Source organism: Antedon mediterranea, chromosome 4, assembly GCF_964355755.1.
Source record: "Antedon mediterranea chromosome 4, ecAntMedi1.1, whole genome shotgun sequence".
NCBI classification, from domain to species: Eukaryota; Metazoa; Echinodermata; class Crinoidea; order Comatulida; family Antedonidae; genus Antedon; species Antedon mediterranea.
In genome coordinates, this window is record NC_092673.1 from 4,031,245 (window position 1) to 4,053,650 (window position 22,406).

At 34.3% G+C, this 22,406-nt stretch overlaps 1 protein-coding gene, 1 long non-coding RNA gene and 1 pseudogene across 4 annotated transcripts; 2 read left to right on the plus strand and 1 right to left on the minus strand.

Moving 5' to 3' along the window:
- Positions 1-7,110: 7,110 nt before the first annotated feature.
- LOC140047909 (sialidase-2-like) lies at positions 7,111-10,242 on the plus strand. Of its 3 annotated transcripts, none has more exons than XM_072092937.1 (4): positions 7,111-7,190; positions 7,838-7,959; positions 8,401-8,550; positions 8,987-10,242. In XM_072092937.1, the coding sequence occupies exons 2-4, from the start codon at positions 7,882-7,884 to the stop codon at positions 9,275-9,277; spliced, it is 519 nt and encodes a 172-aa protein (XP_071949038.1). In that variant the 5' UTR covers positions 7,111-7,190; positions 7,838-7,881; the 3' UTR covers positions 9,278-10,242. The 3 variants fall into 3 exon arrangements, with proteins under 3 accessions (XP_071949038.1, XP_071949040.1, XP_071949039.1); XM_072092939.1 differs by lacking the exon at positions 7,111-7,190 and adding an exon at positions 7,208-7,226; XM_072092938.1 differs by lacking the exon at positions 7,111-7,190 and adding an exon at positions 7,600-7,630.
- Positions 10,243-11,867: 1,625 nt separating this feature from the next.
- Positions 11,868-13,086, minus strand: LOC140046690 (NAD-dependent protein deacylase sirtuin-5, mitochondrial-like; annotated as a pseudogene).
- A 2,153-nt stretch (positions 13,087-15,239) lies between these two features.
- On the plus strand, positions 15,240-21,547 carry LOC140047871 (uncharacterized). The gene is made up of 4 exons (XR_011844981.1): positions 15,240-15,325; positions 20,667-20,687; positions 21,054-21,099; positions 21,463-21,547. It is a non-coding gene; the product is annotated as an uncharacterized lncRNA (long non-coding RNA).
- Positions 21,548-22,406: the final 859 nt, after the last annotated feature.

Genomic DNA, 22,406 nt, shown 5'->3' on the forward strand with positions numbered 1-22,406 from the left:
CATGATCGAGTGACCAGCTGAATTAAAATGTTCGGCTACAGGTTGATCAAGCTTTAATGTTTTGATAGCTGATCTGTATTGTGTCATTCTCATACGGAGAGTGTTTTTTGTTTCTCCGACGTACTGTTTGCCACAAATATTACAGTATATGAGATAAATGACGTTTTTGGTTAGACAATTAATTGATTGTCTTATCCGAAAAATGCGGCCAGTTTGGTTACTCTTAAATTTTTCAGTAGAATCAACCAATGAACAAGTTTTGCAAGATTTGCCGCAAAGGTGACTGCCCAAATTTTGGCTGTCATGAGAGTTAATTACACTAAATTTGGATCTGACTAATATATCACGAAGGTTGGGAGGTCTACGAAATGCAATAATGGGTGGTTCCGGAAAAACAGTCCTGAGACGTTCTGTGGACTGTAATGGGCATATGTTTCTCAATAATAGCCCGTTATGGGTGATAGGGCGTGACCAATGGCACTCTGGTCGATTTTTTTGGCTGACTTGGTTTGTACATCAGTGTTTCACATCGAGCAATATCTTTTGCTTTCTTTATAGCAGTTTCGATGTATTCCTTCTTGTAATTTCTATTTCGGAGATGTCCGGTTAGTTCTTCGGTACGATTCTGAAAATCTAAATCTGAAGAACAGATACGTAATGCTTGACTGTACGGTATTTTTTAGTAAAGTGTCGGGGATGACAACTGCTAGGGAGCAGGTACATATTTTTATCCGTGGGTTTACGGAATAGGTCAGTTTTGAGTCCATTTTCTATGGTCACTATAGTGTCCAAAAAATCAACGCTACTAGTGGATTTGGTAGCTGTAAATTTGATAGTTGGGTGGACTGAATTAATATTGAAAAGAAAAGATTCCAAATTATCTTCACCATGGGTCCAGATCATGAAGATGTCGTCAATGTATCTAAACCAAACAAGTGGTTTATTAGGTTGGAGGGACAGAAAATTGGAGCAACGGCAGCTTAATTTAGTATACACTATTGATAACTTTAATCTTCCAATAGTTAGTAAGTTAAAACTGCTTGGTGTAATAATCCAAAATGACCTCAAATGGGGTTCAAATGTTCAAATGATAAAAAAGTCGATAAAAAGTCGACCTACGTCGACTTTTTATTGTAATTGTTATTTTCTATATCATGTTTTTTTTTTGTATATTTCTCTTGGATGCACCTTCCATTTGGTCGAGTGCCACTGTTGTAAAAGTGTAATCTCCAAATAAATTATTATAAATTATTATTATAACATCAAGAGCCTCACGTAGACCAGTCAACAATACTAGAGAAACCAAAGAGATTCATTATTATCTCTATGTGAGTAAACTTACGACCACCAGACTATTATTTGATTATGAACTTCGAACTGTACTTAACTACATAAGAGTCTAGACTAGCATTATCTCATGCATTGTGTGTTTTGAAACAGCTCAAACAAAGTATAAAATATTTTATATTAATTTTGTTTTTCGTATTGTATTTCTAAGCTTTGTATTTTACTGCATTTTACAGGTGCATTAAAAGCGTACAATGGGAGGATGCTGCTGCAAGTGTAATAAAGTAGGTAAGGCTTCAACGATTTAACGTGAATTACAGTAGAAAAGAGCGCTACGGTCACACATAAACGCCCTTAAAACAAGTTGGAAGAGTTTCAATAGGATCGGACCAGGAAGTTGTAATTAGAGTTGTAAATAACAAACTTCCTACAAAAGCCAATTAATGCTATTTTAAGTATATGTTTTTCGAACGTAATCCGTTCTAACGAATTAGTATTTCGTTTGAACGGATTACTAATCTGTTCAAACGAATTAGTAATCCGTTCAAACGAATTGCAACATATACAACAAGTGCCATTCAAAGTATATGTTGTAATTCGTTTGAACGGATTACTAATCCGTTCAAACAAATTACTAATTTGTTTAAACAGATTAATAATCTGTTCAAACGAATTAGGAATCCGTTCAAACGGATTAGTAATTTGTTTAAACGGATTACTAATTTGTTCAAACGAATTACTATTTCGTTCAAACGAATTACTAATTTGTTCAAACAGATTAGTAATCCGTTTAAACAAATTATTAATTTGTTTAAACAGGTTAATAATCTGTTTGAACGAATTAGGAATCCGTTCAAACGAATTACTAATTCGTTCAAACAGATTAGTAATCCGTTTAAACAAATTATTAAACAGCATTATCTCATGCATTTTGTGTTTTGAAACAGCTCAAACAAAGTATAAAGATTTAATATTTTATATTAATTTTGTTTTTCGTATTGTATTTCTAAGTTTTGTATTTTACTGCATTTTACAGATCCAAAATGCACGCCTAAAGGTAAGGCTTCAACAATTTAACATGAATTACAGTAGAAAGGAGCGCCGCGGTCACATAAACGCCCTTAAACAAGCTGGGGGAAGATTCAGGGGACAGGGTAGAAACATGCACCACCCATGAACTACTTTTTGATCTATTTTTTTTACTATACAGTCGGTAGTATTAATATTACTGTATGTTAGCACTTTCTCATTTTATCGATATGCCTCTTGGCAATTGTAATTGTACCAAATATAATCAATCACCCTAAATGCTTAAAATCACATGCATGCACTGGATATAGGTTTTATTATTATAATTGTGTATTAAAGAGTTTATTTCAATTTTTAATTTACATACAGTAATTTTATATTTTGCTTTTCAGAAACTGTGTTTGAATCGGGAAAAAAAAAACCAATATATCGGTAATTTTGAAGATTTAATTGGATTTATTAGAGATCATGTCTAAACTATTCTACTGCAGTATGCAGTAATTATAGCATATTTTGGATAATCATACACATTGTTTTTTCAGTGACTAACTTTGAAACAAAGTGAATTGCAGTAAAAATGTAGATACTGCAGTAAAAATGTAGATACTGCAGTAAAAATGTAGATACTGCAGTAGAATAATTTTGCCATCCTTTTTTTGTTCATTTACTTTTGTCCTTTATAAATTTTAAAACCTTGAATACAGTAGCACACTATAATGCTTGGTCTCAAATTGTTTGTGGTCTAAAGGTTTAAAACTTTATTTATTTACAATTTTGTTAATTTCTTGTTGATTTCTCCAAATCTGGTGTTTCAGGAATACAATAATGCTTGGTCTCAAATTGTTTGTGATTTAAAGGCTTTCAAACTTTATTTACAATTTTGGTAATTTCTTGGTGATTTTTCCCAATTAGCATTCCAGCTTTGGTGTTCCAGAAAGACCATTTCTTGGCGTTTTCTGAAAAGCGACTAAATGGATCGGAAGACTATGGAGCAATGAAAATTGTAGTTAAAAGAAGGCCATTAGAAGGTGATAATGTCCAATGGAGTGATGAGAAATGCCTATATCCTGTGTATCCTGCAGAAAAGGGAAAAAGGTTTGGGATTTTTATTTTACTCTTTTTACTATTTTTAAGTCATTTTATACATTTTGGAAACACGCCGAACATTTTTAAGTAGTTTATATCAGCTGCTGCTTTTACAGATTTTACAGAGCTTTCCCAACTTTCGTAAGTCCTTGATTGACACCGAAGTGTTAATATACAGTGTACATTTGTTTAACATTTACATTTGTGTTTACTCCACCCTTAGCTTAGGGTGGAGTAAACACAAATGTTAAATTAAAATAATGGAGATGAAAATTCACAATACAAAGATATTAGACGTCCATGTCAAGAACAACGATAAATATACATTTTTTCTACAGAAAACAAAAGAATTATAAAAGTTTTCATACGAGAATTATAGAATCTTTGATGAAAATGATCATTTTAGATAATCATTGTAGGGGGTATTATTACCTCAGTGAACTGGGTCACAAAATAGCCCCAGTGTTCTGTGGATAAGAAAGGACAGTGATTAATTTGCTGATTAAGTTGCTGATTAATTTGCTGTTTGTCATCCTTGGCCACATGTGCCTAAATACATAAAATTAAAATTGTAGTATTAGTAGTTAATTATTCAGCTTAATGACTGGCATCGACTTTTCTCTTTTCTGACACATTTAACATTTCTCAACTCTACATTTGAATTGTACAATCCTATTTAGAATTGTTATCCTCTTTCAAATGGAAGCATGCTCTGAAATGTTCCTGTATCTCTCTTTTCTTTTTTTTTAAAGGCCAATGAATCCCGTTCCTATTGTTATCAGTGATAAGCACGTCATCTTACTGTTCAACACTTTCCCGGAGGATAAGGAGGAAAATAAAGTAAGAAACAGTGCCACCCGCGTATGGAATTTATTGATCACACAGAGTCATGATGGTGGAAAAACGTGGGAACCTTCCCGTGAACTACCAGTTGACGAGATCTTTTTTAATTACGCAAATGGGATACCATCTTGTTGCGCTATTGGTATGTTTATTTATTTTCCAATCCAATCAAAGAATTGTCAATCATGGTTATCTATTAGAATGTAAATAAAGTTGTGTTTTGTCCAGATAAAAACGAGCAGTTGAGTAGATAATAGTATCCTATAAATAATCGCAGAATTTGGCCTGATACTTCGACTACGCCCCTTTTGGTTAACTAAAGCTGAAAATATCCACAATGCACATCAGCATATTTGGAAAGTGCCTGGCTTTAACTATGTTTACAGTACGATAGTGTACTTTAGATGCTGATGCCCAGTATTGTTTAAATTGAAAGTGATTTTTAAAAATGCAAATGCCCTCTATGTTTTTTTGCTTAACCCTTTGAAGCGTATCCGGATATTCACCCCCTGGACATTTACCCCCCGGACAACTACCCCCCGGACAACCACCACCTGGACCACTACCCCCTTAGGACAACTACCCCTTTAGGACAACTACCCCCCGGACAAATACCCCCCGGACAACTACCCCCTTAGGACAACAACCCCCTTAGGACAACTACCCCCTGGACAACTACCCCCCGGACAATTACCCCCTAGGAACAATTACCCCCCGGACAATTACCTCCCGGACAATTACCCCCCGGACAATTTTACCACCCAGAAAACTATCCCTTTAGAACACCCTAACCACCCAGACCATTCAACAACCTGACTCTGCAACTATTAATTAATAACTATATTTTAATTCGTTACTTTGACGAATTACTATTCATTATTGTAAACAAAAGTAAAAGATTGAACATAAATATAGCCTGGTGGTATAAACTGAAGATTGTCACACATGATCATAGGATAGTCGAACGTATTATATAGTACTCCATGTATTTACTGTAAAGACTGGGTTCGCTAATAATAATAATAATTTTTGCGTCAGGACAATGCTTCGATAACCACTGGTCTTAAAAGAATTAATTTTTGTCTCAAATTTGTCATATATGTATTTTTGTACACTTGAAGAATAATATCACTTTTGATATTTGACCTCAATGTTCACTCACCGAATAAACGTCGATCTTTAAATAAATTCCCCTCAAATAAACGGTGACCATGTCACTCCCATGAAACATCATATGGAATAATCGGCGTCTATTTCCATTAGATTATACCCCCTCCCATTGAATAAACAACTTTCTTCCAATAAATGTCCACCTAAAAACCACATAAACAATAAACAGCCCAGGCCGTTTTTTCAATAAATACGGTACTTTAAATCTAGCACATCTAGGGTCTAGCGTGCTGTTAAACAAAACAGAATAATCGGTTAAAAACGGGTGTTTCGAAACTAGAGACCCGAGACCAGAGACCAGAGACCCGAGACCCAATACGAAAAGGGAGACCTAAATATACGAAAAGGGAGACCCACGTACGAAAAGGGAGACCCCACTATACCAAAAGGGAGACCCCACTATACGAAAAGGGAGACCCTAATATACGAAAAGGGAGACCTAAATATACGAAAAGGGAGACCAAATATACGAAAAGGGAGACCCAAATATACGAAATGGGAGACCTAAATATACGAAAAGGGAGACCCACTATAAGAAAAGGGAGACCCCACTATACGAAAAGAGAGACCACACTATACGAAAAGGGAGACCCTAATATACGAAAAGGGAGACCCAAATATAGATCTCCCTTTTCGTATTGGGTCTCGTGTCAGGTCTCTGGTCTCCGGTCTCTAGTTTCGAAACACCCGTTAAAAACAGATGATTTCATTTTTACAGAAACCGGTCCTATATATTTGTCTACTTTTGGATTGGGGGGGGGGGGGGGGTAGTTGACCGGGGGGTAGTTGACCGGGGGGTAGTTGTCCTAAGGGGGTAGTTGTCCTAAGGGGGTGGTTGTCCGGGGGGTAGTTGTCCGGGGGGTTGTTATCCTAAGGGGGTAGTTGTCCTAAGGGGGTAGTTGTCCGGGGGGTAGTTGTCCGGGGGGTAGTTGTCCTAAGGGGGTAGTTGTCCGGGTGGTAAACATCCGGGGGGTAACTGTCTAGGGGGTAGGTGTCCTAGAACCCTTTGAAGACGTGGCCCGTATATATACGAGGTAATTTTTTGGTCACTGAATTGCGCTTTTTGAGCATTTGACCTTTGACCTAGGTCAAAAAATAAAAATGCAATTTTTCGAAAGGCCAAAACATTTCACATAGCAATAAAACCAACAATTGCAGAAAGTTACAGTCATAAAAATGTATTTTGCATTTTTCCTAAAACTATTAGAAATACCATATTAGCCAGAGTCACTTGGGGTAGAAACCTCCTGTTTCAAAACATAAATGTACAGTACCAGCTAATTTTTAAACTACGTACACAATTATATTGTATTATACAGGACCTGGTCATGCTATCAAGCTAGATTCAGGAAAGTTAATTGTGTCTGGAAATGTTAGATGGCCAGAATCAAAATCGAAACTTACACGTAAGTGGTGTGCTAAAAATAGAATGTCAAAATCCCCATACAGTTGACCCCGAAATTGACCTCTTTCTGTGTGTACTGTATTTCCAAATGGCATATATATTACAATATACCTTCATTGTAATTTACAGTACATTGTACAGTATGCAACAAAGCCGTAGCGAGAGGTTAAAGCGTGGTTCCCACTAGCGACGCAACGCAAGGACGTAACGCAACGCAAGTGAATTGACCAATCACAAGCGATGGCTTATTCGCTTGTGATTGCTAACTGTGTATAACTTCGCTTGTCATTGGTTAAAACGCTTAATTGCGTTGCGTTTACGTCCTTGCGTTACATTCTAGTGGGAACCAAGCATTAAAAACAGTTGGTTGGTAGGTCATTTTGATCATTCCATTATTAATCAGGAGGTAGGTCATTTGAAATACTAGAGTATTATTAAAACTGATTACTGTGTACTAATATTGTAACATGTAGAAGCGGCCTACGACTTAAATCATAAAGAAAATATACATCGCGATAGCGCCCACACGTTGAGCCTTGAATTGAGTTTGCTTAGCTTGGCTAGGCCTAAATGCTAAGCCTACATTTTAAAAGGTGTATACTGTATTACTTTATGATTTAAGTCGTAGGCTGCTACTACAAGTTACAATAATAATTATTATTAGTAAGAAAACGTATAATACTGTAGTATTTCAAACAAGCTACTCTCTATTAATAATGGAACGATCCATTTGATGATCTGGGTTTTCTAGTTCCATTTTGGAACTAGAAAAGTCAGATCTTGATATCTGAGTTTTCTAGATCTAGAAAAGTCAGATATAGATCTAGATATATCCCAATTTTATCTTTTTACTTATATTAACTTTCTTTTTGTTCTTTCTCTTTGTTGTGTGTTCCTTGTTTTCATCGTTTATCAAATTTGTTTTGATGTATTAACGAATTTGAATTTGTAAATCCAAAATGGATCAATATATTAAAAAGTGTAGTTCTCATTTTCGCTTGGTTTCTTAATTCACAGGTCAATTTGCTATTATAAGTGACGATACTGGAAAAACCTGGCATATGGGAGGTTTCATTCCGTTGCCTGAATCTACAAATTGTTGTAAAAAAGGAAACAAAATCTCAGGAGGTGAATGTCAGGTAGGCCTACCAAAGATATAATTAATTTTCAATGATTATTGTAGAAAGTTATGTCATTTATTGTTTACGAGAAAGTCCGACATATTTGAAATACTTATTTCTTTTTTTCAATTAAAATTTAAATTATACTTATCACTTATGTCTACAGAAAAACGAGTTAGATTTCTAAATATGTTCATATATTTTTTCTTTGCCCCATTATTAATAAATGATTGTTTTTATTGATGCATAAAGTTCTGTCTTCACTATCAAACTTTATGTGACAAAAAAATGTGATGTGCCCATATATAGACATGATGATGTCATATCACTACCATCTTTGGGCATATCACTACCATAGTATTTGGGCACACTTTTTTTGTCAAACTAGTTTGATAGTCTAGACAGAGCTTTAGTTAAAAACTGTAATTATTTATACAAATAATTTGTTATTATTTGTAGCCAGCTGACATGGGATCAGACAATGTTGTGATAAACTGTAGGACTGGAGACCGCAATCCACGTTTCCAGTGCTATAGCTATGATGCATGTAAAACATTTAGTGACTCAGAGATGATGCCAACATTAATTGAACCAAAAAATGGTTGCCAGGTTAGTTTTTTTTTTCACCCATTTCAGGATTCCACTTTCTATAGTAAAATGCATTCAACACACAGATTCTGCTGTGCCTGATTGTTGTCAGTCAACTAGCTGGGGCCAAATAAAATAACAATTTATTGAGCGATCCCATTTTTGGAGTTTTGTAATGACTTGCGGCAAGTCTACCTTGCACCCTGCATAGCTGTGAGCTATGTCCATGTTCAACAAGTTTGTAGTACGGTATTTGATTTGGTCACTACCAGTGACCAGTTTTCGCAATAAAAGGAAACAATCTCTGTTGAAGCCACTGGGTTGTCAAAGGCCTCTGTGAAAAAGTGGTCAGGTTGAAACCTTACCAACCATACTGGTGGCTACGGCCCTGACTACTGCTTAATTTCCCAAGTTACATAGGGCCTAGTTATTAAAATAATGTATGTATTATTTGTAGGGGAGCATTATTGGTTTTAAAGCAAACGATTCGGAACGCTTGGCACTGTTTAGTAATCCAGCTACCAGCTGTGTATGTAGGAAAAACCTTTCAGTGCGTTTAAGCAAAGACCAATCATGCAAGACTTATGATCCTCCAAACATAGTCATCGAACCTGATGATTCTGCTTACTCGGATTTGGCAGCATTCATTCAAGACGGTGGGCAAACGTTTGCGTGTCTTTTTGAACGTAATAAGAAAACACGAAATATTGCGTTTACGACCTTTACACTTGATGCACTTTTACACTAGCCAACACTTGCTCTTCTTTCTTGACCTCATTTACCTACATAAATAGGTCATTAACTTACCAAGTTAATCTTTAGCTGACCTAGTTACTCTTTAACTTACCAAGTTACTCTTTAGCTGACCCAGATACTCTTTAGCTGACCCAGATACTCTTTAGCTGACCCAGATACTCTTTAGCTGACCAAGAATGCCCCAGTGCATTTACCCATGAAAGGCTAAACTATTTAAGCCTGGAAGTTAACATTCTTGGATGGTTGTTATATGACAATCTCAGCATTGATTCTTTGTTATGTTATATATTAATTATACAATTATTTTAGCCGACCTAGTCAATCTTTAGCCGACCCAATTACTCTTTAGCTGACCAAGAATGCCTTCTTGCCCCAGTGCATTTACCCATGAAAGGCTAAACTATTTAAGCCTGGAAGTTAACATTCTTGGATGGTTGTTATATGACAATCTCAGCATTGATTCTTTGTTATGTTATGTTATGTTATATATTAATTATACAATTATTTTAGCCGACCTAGTCAATCTTTAGCCGACCCAATTACTCTTTAGCTGACCAAGAATGCCTTCTTGCCCCAGTGCATTTACCCATGAAAGGCTAAACTATTTAAGCCTGGAAGTTAACATTCTTGGATGGTCGTTATATTACAATCTCAGCATTGATTCTTTGTTATGTTATGTTATATATTAATTATACAATTATTTTAGCATTTAAAAGGACAGAACTGGAATGACATATATTTATAATTGCTGGACGGTTTAAAGTTATATAAATATACAATAGTTTTATGCTGTGTAATTGTACTTATCTTGCAATTGAATTAAAGTTGATATACTGTAACTACCTTAAATTGGACATCATGTATCGCATTGTTGTTTGACTATTAAAATACACTTTAATTACTAGTACTTATTTTTGTTGAAACTAAATTATGCAGTAAGTAAATTACAGTATGACAAGCAGAAATCATGAAATTAAAAATTCACTTATTAAAGATGATGAAATAAAGATTAATTATGAACATGGTTAGTGTTTTGTATCTTATTCATATTTTATTCCAGTTGAGCTTTCTCATTTCAATTGAATCTTGTTTTATTTTCCACTATATTGGTGGACTTGTTTGATGTTTGTGTACTTAATTTATCTTAACGGCAAATAGAATTTGCAATACAGAATATAGCTTTATTATTTACTTTTATAGTACTGTATTATACAGGTATTAAAATTATTTAAAAATAAATTACAAAACATTATTGTTCAATTTTTACTGAACACCAAAAAGTGTTTATATTATTTCTAAAAAATATAATACATATTCCTTTGCACTTTGAGAGTTTGGTGTAATGGTTATGTATCCACAGTCACAGTTGAGATCGCTGGTTCAAGTCCCGCTGAGATTTTTTTAAATTATTATTAGGTCTATTATTTTTTTATTTCTTTTTTCTGACCCTTCAAAATTTAACCACAATTATATGATGAGTCATTGTATGATGAGTCATTGTTCATTGTGGCTAAGTTTGGTGAGAATCGGATAAAAAATAGTTTTTTGTTAGTTGTGACCTTAACCTATGACCTTTTCCCCATAAATTTGAACTCGTCCGAGTTTTTGGGGTATAGATCACTGTTTCCAAATTTGGTGAAAATCGGATGAAAACTGTGGCCTCCAGGCTTTTCACAGACACACACACACACCCACCCACACAAACATACAGGGGTGAAAACATAACCTCCTTGGCGGAGGTAATAATATAAAAAACAGTACTATGATGTCTTAGTGATCATAATAGGAAATACAAAGTTAGTATATTTAACTTGCACTGGCTTTTAAAAGCTGCACTATATACTGTATTTCAAAGCATTTTTTGTCTTGATTGTTGCTTTAGAGCCTGTCCTGAATATATTTATTGCTATGCATGTCAATTTGACTTTTATAACTCCATGCGTTTGCTTTTATAGGATATACAGTATTATGTATATTCTTTTTTAAAGACATCTTTACACTAATAAATGTCGATTACTGTTGTACTTCTTTTTGAATCTGATTATTCTAATGGCAAGTTGACATGATTACTACCACTACAATATTAATGTACTGTAAAGGTTCCGTATTAAATTCTGAACATGGGGTAATGAGCTGTTGTAGGGTGGCAAGTTCCTTTCCACAGCACCTTGTCCTCCCTAGCATTTTCAACCAACTACTCATTTACAGCTGAGTAGACTGGGAGTTGTCAGGAATGGAACCCAGGTCTCTGTATGACAGTCAAGTGTCCTAACCACTCAAATACAGTACCTAACTGTACTTTATAATAGCTAGAAACCATAGTATTACAAGATTTAAAGTGTGTCCACATATCAATTGGATATAAATTATTAGTACTGATGTATATATGCGACCTGAGTATTGAATCTCCCACTCCCTTATAATACCACAACCTCTTGAAGATCCATGATCCTGTGCAATACAAGGAATGCAACTTAAGTACTGTAAGTACCCACATATTCTAAATATGCATTATTTATATACTCTGTTGATATTCTGTATATCTCTGGATTGATTTGAATGGTTGTCTTGAATTCCTTGTACTAATTTGGTTCCGATGGATGTCTCTCAATTGCTTTTGGCAAGGTTTCTCCAGCAGGCCCTTTGAAGTGAAAACTGCAATACACATAGATAAACATTCCAATAAACCAGAGACCACTATTAACATCTATTTTTATCTCCAGTATCAAGCCATGGCTGTTCAAAAGACAAACATATACACAAGATGCTCTACATAAACAAAGTCTTATTACAAGTCTTTGTCAGTGGAGTTGTAATTTGTCATTAGAAAAAATCCAGGACTTGAACCCAGAACCCTTGGATTGGTAGCTAAGCATCATAACCACCAATCCACAACTCCACTCAACTTATTGACTCAGTACTTACTGAAATCGGCTTGTTGCCGGAGTATCTTCTAAGTTAAACTCGGCAGTTGGTACCTTGCTATTGTAAGGCCTAAAAGCAGCAGCAGGGTACACAACAGATGAGGTACCCACCTAGGGAAATGATAAATACGTCAATAATTTCATATGTCTTATACTGTAGGATGTTCACAGATCAAATGTTCTCACTTCAGCTCTCAACCTTAAAGCTAAAGACAAAAAATGTGTGATGTGCCAAAATGGTACTGTAGTTATATGCCTAAATATGGTAGTAATATGACATCATCATGTACATAGGCACATCACATTTTGTGTCATAAAGTTCGATAATGTACAACAGTGCTGTGTTTATAATACCTTAATGCACAGTTATAAAAACCTTTATGCCCAAATTTGTTTCTAATCATTTTGAAATTTATCATGGTATTACACTTACAATGTGTGCCTTGTTTGGCTCCTTCAATGCAGCTACTTCACGACGATGGCTATAAAACTCCCACACAAGTGATGGATTATCCGCAAAGGCATTAGGACTGACTAAATCCTGTTTTAAAAAAAAAAGAAGTAATCAAGATTTGTATTGTGACTGTGTCACATGATGATGAAGTATCTTATTGTGATTTTGAAATCTGAAATTATTGTGAAACAATAATTAAATCTATATATTATTACTTCACGGGTAATAGCACTTAATTATCCTTGTTCATTGCGCATAACATGTGTCACTTGCCTGAGCACGGTAGGTTCTCCAGCTCCTCTAAAAGTCGGAATGCCACTCTCTGCACTATCACCCTGCTCCTGTCATTACAACAATGTGTTTTGCTTTCTGGAAATATTCACGAAAAGTAGCATAGTCTGAACTTAGACGAGGAGATACCATTTTTACTTGTATCGCTGTTCTGAGGATATATCTCGAATGGCCGAGAATGTTAAAGAGTCGCTATCCAATCGAGTTTGAACAATACCATGAAAGCCCCCAGTGGTCTGATTGTTAGGACATCTGCATATCAAGCAGGCGGTCCGAGTTCGACTTTTACTCATTCTCACAGATTTCCTCATCTTTATCGTTTAAAATGAATTAATTAAATTTCAGTATATCACCGGGCGGTTTAGAATTACTGTTCTTTGCCTGATTTGTTTATATATATATATATATATATATATATAAATCCAACTGAAAAAATGACAATGCTGTGGGTATCAGTGACTGGATCTCAATAGAGATACAAAAAAAAAGCGAAAAGCTAAATCAAAATGATAAAGTAAAATAGCCAGAAAAGTTAGCAGAGCTTTCTGGCAACACTAGCCCTTCATCAGTGCAAGTGCAGGAATTTGGATAACGTCATAGTATAAGAGCTGGCAAGTGCTGCCTGGGTGGACAGAGAATAAAAGAAAAACAACAAAAGGAGACAGGGTGGAGTCTGAATAAGAGTAGAAGACAAAGAAGTTAGCTTGGTAGAGATATAAACAATTTTGGAACGAAATTAAAAATTAAAATAGTGGCTAATATTGAAACTTAAATTTTGGTAGTCAATGGAATACTTTTACCGATCTGGGAGTATGTTCCTAATATGCTAAGTCCAAAAAGTTTTGTGGTTTTAAGTTGTAATTCCCAGTGGTTTTCTTTGTCTCTGCGAGTTTTGTCGCTCCATTTGACATCGTGGTCTATTTGCAATAAACTCTGAAATTTGCAATCGAGTGACCAGCTGAATTAAAATGTTCGGCTACAGGTTGATCAAGCTTTAATGTTTTGATAGCTGATCTGTATTGTGTCATTCTCATACGGAGAGTGTTTTTTGTTTTTCCGACGTACTGTTTTCCACAAATATTACAGTATATGAGATAAATGACGTCTTTGGTTAGACAATTAATTGATTGTCTTATCCGAAAAATGCGGCCAGTTTGGTTACTCTTAAATTTTTCAGTAGAATCAACCAATGAACAAGTTTTGCAAGATTTGCCACAAAGGTGACTGTCCAAATTTTGGCTGTCATGAGAGTTAATTACACTCTTAAATTTGGATCTGACTAAAATATCACGAAGGTCGGGAGGTCTACGAAATGCAATATAATGGGTGGTTCCGGAAAAATAGTCCTGAGACGTTCTGTGGACTGTAATGGGCATATGTTTCTCAATAACAGCCCGTAATGGGTGATAGGTTGTGACGAATGGATCTGGTCAAATATTTTGGCTGACGTGGTTTTTGTACGTCAGTGTTTGACATCGAGCAATATCTTTTGCTTTCTTTATAGCAGTTTCAATGTATTCCTTCTTGTAATTTCTATTTCGGAGATGTCCGGTTAGTTCTTCGGTACGATTCTGAAAATCTAAATCTGAAGAACAGATACGTCTGATATGTAATGCTTGACTGTACGGTGTTTTTAGTACAGTGTTGGGGATGACAACTGCTAGGGAGCAGGTACATATTTTTATCCGTGGTTTACAGAATAGGTCAGTTTTGAGTCGATTTTCTATGGTCACTATAGTGTCCGTCCAAAAAATCAACGCTACTAGTGGATTTGGTAGCTGTAAATTTTATTGTTGGGTACGTGGGCTGAATTAATATTGAGAAGAAAAGATTCCAAATTATCTTCACCATGGGTCCAGATCATGAAGATTTCGTCAATGTATAACCAAACAAGTGGTTTTTTAGGTTGGAAGGACAGAAAATTGGAGCAACGGCAGCTTAATTTAGTATACACTGTTGATAACTCTTCCAATAGTTAGTAAGTTAAAACTGCTTGGTGTAATAATCCAAAATGACCTCAAATGGGGTTCAAATGTTCAAATGATATAACATCAAGACCCTCACGTAGACCAGTTAACAATACTAGAAACCATAGAGATTATGTTCATTATTATCTCTATGTGAGTAAACTTACGCCCACCAGACTATTATTTGATTATGAACTTCGAACTGTACTTAACTACATAAGAGTCTAGACTAGCATTATCTCATGCATTGTGTGTTTTGAAACAGCTCAAACAAAGTATAAAGATTTAATATTTTATTTTAATTTTGTTTTTCGTATTGTATTTCTAAGCTTTGTATTTTACTGCATTTTACAAGGTGCATTAAAAGTGTACAATGGGAGGATGCTGCCTCAAGTCTAAAGTAGGTAAGGTTTCAACGATTTAACGTGAATTACAGTAGAAAAGAGCGCTACGGTCACACATAACGCGGCCCTTAAAACAAGTTGGGAGAAAAATGGGACTCAACAGGCTAGAAACATGCACCAGGGAGTTGGGTCTAACAACAACTCCCTGCATGCACCACCCATTTTACAGCTACAGTGAAATATTTGAACTACTTTTTGATCTATTTTATTACTATACAGATGGTAGTATTAATATTACTGTATGTTAGCACTTTCTCATTTTCTCGATATGCCTCTTGCCAATTGTAATTGTACCAAACATAATCAATCACCCTAAATGCTTAAAATCACATGCATGCACTGGATATAGGTTTTATTATTATAATTGTGTATAAAATAGTTTATTTCAATTTTTAATTTAAATACAGTAATTTTATATTTTGTTTTCAGCAATATATAAATTAACAATGACTGACCGTGATCGACAATCTATCACGTGCACAATCACGAGATCTTTGCTCACGTCACTATCTATTTTGTCACCATTTAAGCGCTTATCGTGGGGGTGAATCGGTTAAAAAAAGAATTGAATTACCTAATTTGACGCACACAAGAGCGGGCCGTGGCCAAATTTATATCGCGCGCGTATAGTGTGACGCAAACTCGCGCGCGTATAGTGTGACGCAAACCTATTATACAAATCAATAATATAGGCCCTATCCCCCAGCCCAAAATGATCAAAGGTGCTTAAATTATTGTACCCAATTCTCAACAATTAGATTTTTCAATTTTAAATTGGTGAATGTTTGACAAAAGTTGGAGCTCCAAAAGGCATTTCATCAACAACATACCGGCTGTTAATATCACTCAGATACGAAAGCCCATTAATACGAAAGCCCATTAATGCCATTTTAAGTGTATGTTTTTCGAACGTAATCCGTTCTAACGAATTAGTAATTCGTTTGAACGGATTAATAATCTGTTCAAACGAATTAGTAATCCGTTCAAACGAATTGCAACATATACAACAAGTGCCATTTAAAGTATATGTTGTAATTCGTTTGAACGGATTACTAATCCGTTCAAACAAATTACTAATTTGTTTAAACGGATTACTAATTTGTTCAAACGGATTACTAATCCGTTCAAACGAATTACTAATTTGTTTAAACGGATTACTAATTCGTTCAAACGAATTACTAATTTGTTTAAACGGATTAGTAATCCGTTCAAACGAATTACTAATTCGTTCAAACGAATTAGTAATCCGTTTAAACGAATTAGTAATTTGTTTAAACAAATTAATAATTTGTTTAAACGGATTATTAATCTGTTTGAACAAATTAGTAATTCGTTTGAACGAATTAGTAATCCGTTTAAACAAATTATTAATTTGTTTAAACAAATTAATAATTTGTTCAAACGGATTACTAATTCGTTAGAACGAATTAGTAATTCGTTTGAACAAATTAGTAATCCGTTTAAACAAATTACTAATCCGTTTGAACGGATTCCTAATTCGTTTTAACAGATTAGTAATCTGTTTAAACAAATTAGTAATTCGTTTGAACAGATTAGTAATCCGTTCAAACGAATTACAACATATTCTTTAAATGGCACTTGTTGTATATGTTGCAATTGGTTTGAACGGATTACTAATTCGTTTGAACAGATTACTAAATCCGTTCAAACGAATTACTAATTTGTTTAAACAGATTAATAATCTGTTCAAACGAATTAGGAATCCGTCCAAACGGATTAGTAATTTGTTTAAACGGATTACTAATCTGTTTAAACGAATTACTAATTCGTTTAAACGAATTAGTAATCCGTTTAAACAAATTATTAATTTGTTTAAACAAATTACTAATTTGTTTAAACGGATTACTAATTCGTTCAAACGAATTACTAATTCGTTCAAACAGATTAGTAATCCGTTTAAACAAATTATTAATTTGTTTAAACAAATTATTAATTTGTTTAAACAAATTATTAATTTGTTTAAACAAATTACTAATTTGTTTAAACGGATTACTAATTCGTTTGAACGAATTAGTAATCCGTTTAAACAAATTATTAATTCGTTTGAACGAATTAGTAATTCGTTTGAACAAATTAGTAATCCGTTTAAACAAATTAGTAATTCGTTTGAACAGATTAGTAATCCGTTTAAACGAATTACAACATATACTTTAAATGGCACTTGTTGTATATGTTGCAATTCGTTTGAACGGATTACTAATTCGTTTGAACAGATTATTAATCCGTTCAAACGAATTACTAATTCGTTAGAACGGATTACGTTCGAAAAACATATACTTAAAATGGCATTAATGGGCTTTCCATATACCGAAGACCAAGACAAAACTATTTCTAGATTTCATGTACTAAAAACACCTCATTTTTTGGCCTATAGATCAACTTTTTTGTATTTCTACTAAAAACGGTATGTATGCTTATCCTTGTGGTTTACAAAAGAGAAATTTATGTTATAATGTAGTTAAATATCAGTGCTAAACAAATACAATGTACAAGTAAAGTATGGTCGCTTGTTTACCACGGATTTTGTGTAACGAGTGGGTTTTCTATAAAATATGGTAGTGGGGCAAGTTGTCACAACCTGTGACAACTTTATACTGTCATATAAATAAATAAACTGCTAGATAGGCTTATTCTTGCTTTGTAGGCCTTAAAGCCCCATTCCCTACGTTTTTTAGATCTAATTTAAGATCACAAACTATATTTAATGTAAAAATAATACTATATGGTCCTATTGCGATAACTTTTTTCGTCTTTAAACGGTTAAAAATGTGAAAAATAAGTCGATTTTAATAATTATAGCGGCCCGCTATAAATCCCAAAATGCATTGCGCGCGGATTGATATTTTTGTTTTTCACCTGTAATTCGCCCACTTTTCGATCGATCGTGAGGCCAAAACAAATGGAAGACTCCCAACTTTTCAGCGAAAATATCGGGTTTTCCCCAATTTGTATCAACGGAGTCTGGCAAAAATAGAAAGACAATTAATGCAGCAACTATACAACGTCAGGCTAGGTATATAGCTAGCGTACGATGTTCGTACGTTACCGATGTTTACCAGCTAGGCCTAAAAAACTAAGCCTAGCCAGGCTAGGCCTAAGACCGTCCACGAGAGGTCGATCGCCGCGAGCTACTTAGGTAGTGCATTGTTTCTCACTTTTTATCATAATTTACCATAAAACGTACATTTAAGACAAGGAATGACATGGTTTAATGTTTTTAAAGTGATATACATGTATTATTTTCCAAAAAACGTCCAAAATTGCAGGGAAGGGGTCTTTAACCATTTTGTTTTCTTGTCAATTGGATATAGGGACCCCTAATAATCGAGAAAACACAATGTTTATATTATTTTTTCTATTTTATTCATATGGTACGCAATTAAAAGCGTTAAAAAAAAGTGTTAGATGAACATCAGAACCAAAAAAGAAGAAGAATAAACCTAGCTCAAAAGATAAAGTGCACAAGAAAGAAATTGGATGTGTTTGTACTGCAAAGAAGATTATTCCGTGTCAGTTTCAGGAGAAATCTGTATCATGTTCTCTGTCTGTGAAGAATAGGCTCATGAAGATTGTGCTGGTATCAATGAATCAGATGCAGACTTCACATGTGAATTATGTTGCTAGCTAGATTTTATTTAAAGTGACATTGTAGATAAATGTATTGCGGACTCTCTACAACAGGACTATAAATAGACCTATATCGATTACAACATACTTTAATACTTATTATTATTGTTTTTAATACATTATTCATCATCTAAACTCACTAACTTATGTATAAACACACTTTCTATAAATAAATAAGTTTTAAGCAGATCTTTCATGCATATTGTCTTATTTTTAACGATGTGACAAAGTGCCCCACTGCATGTGACAACTTGCCCCATGTACGGGGCAAGTTGTCACATCTGACCCATTGGGGAAAAAGTGCTCCCCTGGGTCACGGTCAAGAGTATTTTCACAATCAATGGTCCCCTTATATAGACCATACCCTAGGCTATATTTGAAGGTACAAACTAAGTTAATTTAGGCTAAAACTTAATATTTATAGGAGATTAGAATGAATTTGTGACTTTTAGCCCCTATCTCCCCTAATCGTATAGTTGAAATTAATAGGTTTTGTTTTGAGGGTGCAAGAGAGTACCTTACATTTCTCAGACTTCAGCGACATTTTTCAATTGGTCATCCATTGTCCGAGTCATGCTTGGAGTGCATGTGAGTCGTCTATGGTCGAAATTATTTTATTTATTTTGAAGTCATCAGCAAACATAAGGCATCTGGAATTTTCGAAGAGACTTTTACAAAAATGTTAAACAATAGGGGCCCTAAAATTGAACCCTGTGGCACTCCAGAGAGGAAAGGGAGGGGGTTAGATGTTTCGCCTTCAAGTGTCACTATCTGGAATCGACCACTAAGGTAGCTGTCAAACCAAGAATATAGAATTCCATTTACGCCAAATTTATTAAGTTTAAAGAGCAATAATTTATGCGACAGTTTATCAAATGCTTTACTAAAATCTGTGTATATAATATCACATTGCTTTTTTGATTCGATGGCTTCATACACGGTAGTCATGAGAGTTTCGAGGTTTGTTTCACATGATCTACCGGGAAAGAAGCCATACTGTTGTTCAGAAATTAAGGGGAAAATATGGTTTATCAGTTGTTTACTTACAATCTTTTCAAATATTTTGGATATTGTTGGGAGTAGAAATATGGGTCTATAATTTTGAACGTTAGTCTTAGAACCACTACTACTATGGGGTAGTATGGGATTACTGATACTCTGCTTGGTTCAATCAAGTAATTATAATATACCGGTATGCAACAGAAACATGAATAAGTTTTTATACTGGCATTATTAAACTTTAGACTTTCATACCAGATCCACCTTATTTTTCATTTACTCTAATGTGAAAGATAATCATAATCATGATCTTTACTCCATTGAATGAATTTCCAACATTCCGTATTTACTGTATGCTCGCAGTTGATGCCCCGTTGGAAATTTATGTGATGTGTCATTTTTGTATTTTTTCTATTATATTGTTTGTGGATGCCGTATGTTCCTATTATTATTGTTATATAGCCTAATTCATAGGCCAGAAACCATAAATATTCATTATCTCTAAGCCCACCAGACTATTATTTGATTATATGAACCTCGAACTGTCCTTACATAAGAGTCTAGACTAGCATTACTGTATCTCATGCATTGTGTGTTTTGAAACAGCTCAAACAAAGTATAAAGATTTAATATTTTATATTAATTTTGTTTTTCGTATTGTATTTCTAAGTTTGTATTTTACTGCATTTTACAGGTCCAGTATGCACGCCTAAAGGTAAGGCTTCAACGATTTAACATAAATTACAGTAGAAAAGAGCGCTGCGGTCAATAAACGCCCTTAAACAAGTAGAGGGAAGATTCAGGGGACAGGGTAGAAACATGCACCACCCATGAACTACTTTTTGATCTATTTTTTTACTATACACTCGGTAGTATTAATTAATATTACTGTATGTTAGCACTTTCTCATTTTCTCGATATGCCTCTTGCCAATTGTAATTGTACCAAATATAATCAATCACCCTAAATGCTTAAAATCACATGCATGCACTGGATATAGGTTTTATTATTATAATTGTGTATAAAAGAGTTTATTTCAATTTTTAATTTACATACAGTAATTTTATATTTTGTTTTTCAGTAACTGTGTTTGAATCCAGCCGCAAGAAAAAAAAAACAAAATATCGGTAATTTTAAAGATTTAATTGGATTTATTAGAGATCATGTCTAAATTATTCTACTGCAGTATGCAGTAATTATAGCATATTTTGGATAATCATACACATTGTTTTTTCAGTGACTAACTTTGAAACAAAGTGAATTGCAGTAAAAATGTAGATACTGCAGTAAAAATGTAGACACACTATAATGCTTGGTCTCAAATTGTTTGTGGTCTAAAGGTTTAAAACTTTATTTATTTACAATTTTGTTAATTTCTTGTTGATTTCTCCAAATCTGGTGTTTCAGGAATACAATAATGCTTGGTCTCAAATTGTTTGTGACAAAACTTTCAAACTTTATTTACAATTTTGTTGATTTTTCCCAATTAGCATTCCAGCTTTGGTGTTCCAGCATAACCATTTCTTGGCGTTTTCTGAAAAGCGACTAACTGGAAAGCAAGACTATGGACCAATGGAAATTGTAGTTAAAAGAAGGCCCTTAGAAGGTGGCAACTGGAGTGATGAGACATGCATATATCCTGTAACAGAAACTGGAAAAAGGTTTGGGATTTTTATTTTACTCTTTTTACTATTTTTAAGTCATTTTATACATTTTGGAAACACGCCGAACATTTCTTAAGTAGTTTATATCAGCTGCTGCTTTTACAGATTTTACAGAGCTTTCCCAACTTTCGTAAGTCCTTGATTGACACCGAAGTGTTAATATACAGTCTACATTTGTTTAACATTTGTGTTTACTCCACCCTTAGCTTAGGGTGGAGTAAACACAAATGTTAAATTAAAATAATGGAGATGAAAATTCACAATACAAAGATATTAGACGTCCATGTCAACAACAACGATAAATATACATTTTTTCTACAGAAAACAAAAGAATTATAAAAGTTTTCATACGAGAATTATAGAATCTTTGATGAAAATAATCATTTTAGATAATCATTGTAGGGGGTATTATTACCTCAGTGAACTGGGTCACAAAATAGCCCCAGTGTTCTGGGGATAAGAAAGGACAGTGATTAATTAATTTGCTGTTGGTCATCCTTGGCCACATGTGCCTAAATACATAAAATTAAAATAAAATTGTAGTATTAGTAGTTAATTATTCAGCTTAATGACTGGCATCGACTTTTCTCTTTTCTGACACATTTAACATTTCTCAACTCTACATTTGAATTGTACATTCCTATTTAGAATTGTTATCCTCTTTCAAATGGAAGCATGCTCTGAAATGTGGTCCCTGTATCTCTCTTATCTTTTTTTTTAAAGGCCAATGAATCCCGTTCCTATTGTTATCGATGAAACTCACATCATCT